At 45.7% G+C, this 700-nt stretch overlaps 1 protein-coding gene across 1 annotated transcript in view; it reads left to right on the forward strand.

Annotated features, from left to right (window-relative positions):
• klhdc4 (kelch domain containing 4) overlaps positions 1–700 on the forward strand; it is a 6,220-nt gene that overhangs the window by 3,975 nt on the left and 1,545 nt on the right. Inside the window, exons 7-8 of the mRNA XM_035664802.1 lie at positions 126–355; positions 490–665. Coding sequence (XP_035520695.1) covers positions 126–355; positions 490–665 — 406 coding nt within the window. The remainder of the gene's footprint in view (positions 1–125; positions 356–489; positions 666–700) is intronic.

Genomic DNA, 700 nt, shown 5'->3' on the forward strand with positions numbered 1-700 from the left:
AGAGTGGAGGGGGACTTTAAACAAAGTCCTGACTAGAATCTCTGGCACGTGACCAAGAATGAAGTAATGCTTAAGGCTTCGACCACTGACTACGATATTTTATGGTTTTGTTTCTGTCTGTCCAGGGAAACAAGTCAGAGAAGAAGAAACGACGGAGGGGGAAGAAGGGTGGGGCGGAGGGGGAGGGAGCAGAGAACGAGGAGGAGGAGGGGGAGGCGGCACCTCAAGCACCCACTGAGGTCATCAAGGAGATTGTGACGGAGGATGGCACAGTGATGACCATCAAGGAAGTGATCCCTGGAGCTCAGGTGGAAGAGGAGGAGGAGGAAGAGGAAGATGAGGAGGAGATGGAAAGAAAAAAAACAAAAAAAAAAAAAAAAAAAAAAAAAAAAAAAAAAACAAAAATAATTTAAAATGTAAAAAAGTAAGAAAAAATATAAAAGGATGGAAAATAATAAAAGTGTTTATAAATTCAAAGTAAGAATCGGTCCCTCTGGTGGAGCCATGCTCGAGGTCCAGTGCCATGGCAACGGTGCGTCAAGGCAAGCTCTTCCTATACGGGGGGATGTTTGAGGTTGGCGACCGCCAGTTCACCCTGAACGACTTCTACTGCCTGGACCTCCACAAGATGGACCAGTGGGAGGTTCTGGTTGAAATGGACCCAAGTGAGTAAAGAAGACAATGTCAAGTACATGTAGGG

Source organism: Morone saxatilis, unplaced genomic scaffold (genome assembly GCF_004916995.1).
Source record: "Morone saxatilis isolate NCDOM2014 unplaced genomic scaffold, NCSU_SB_2.0 Contig2, whole genome shotgun sequence".
Taxonomy (NCBI): Eukaryota; Metazoa; Chordata; class Actinopteri; family Moronidae; genus Morone; species Morone saxatilis.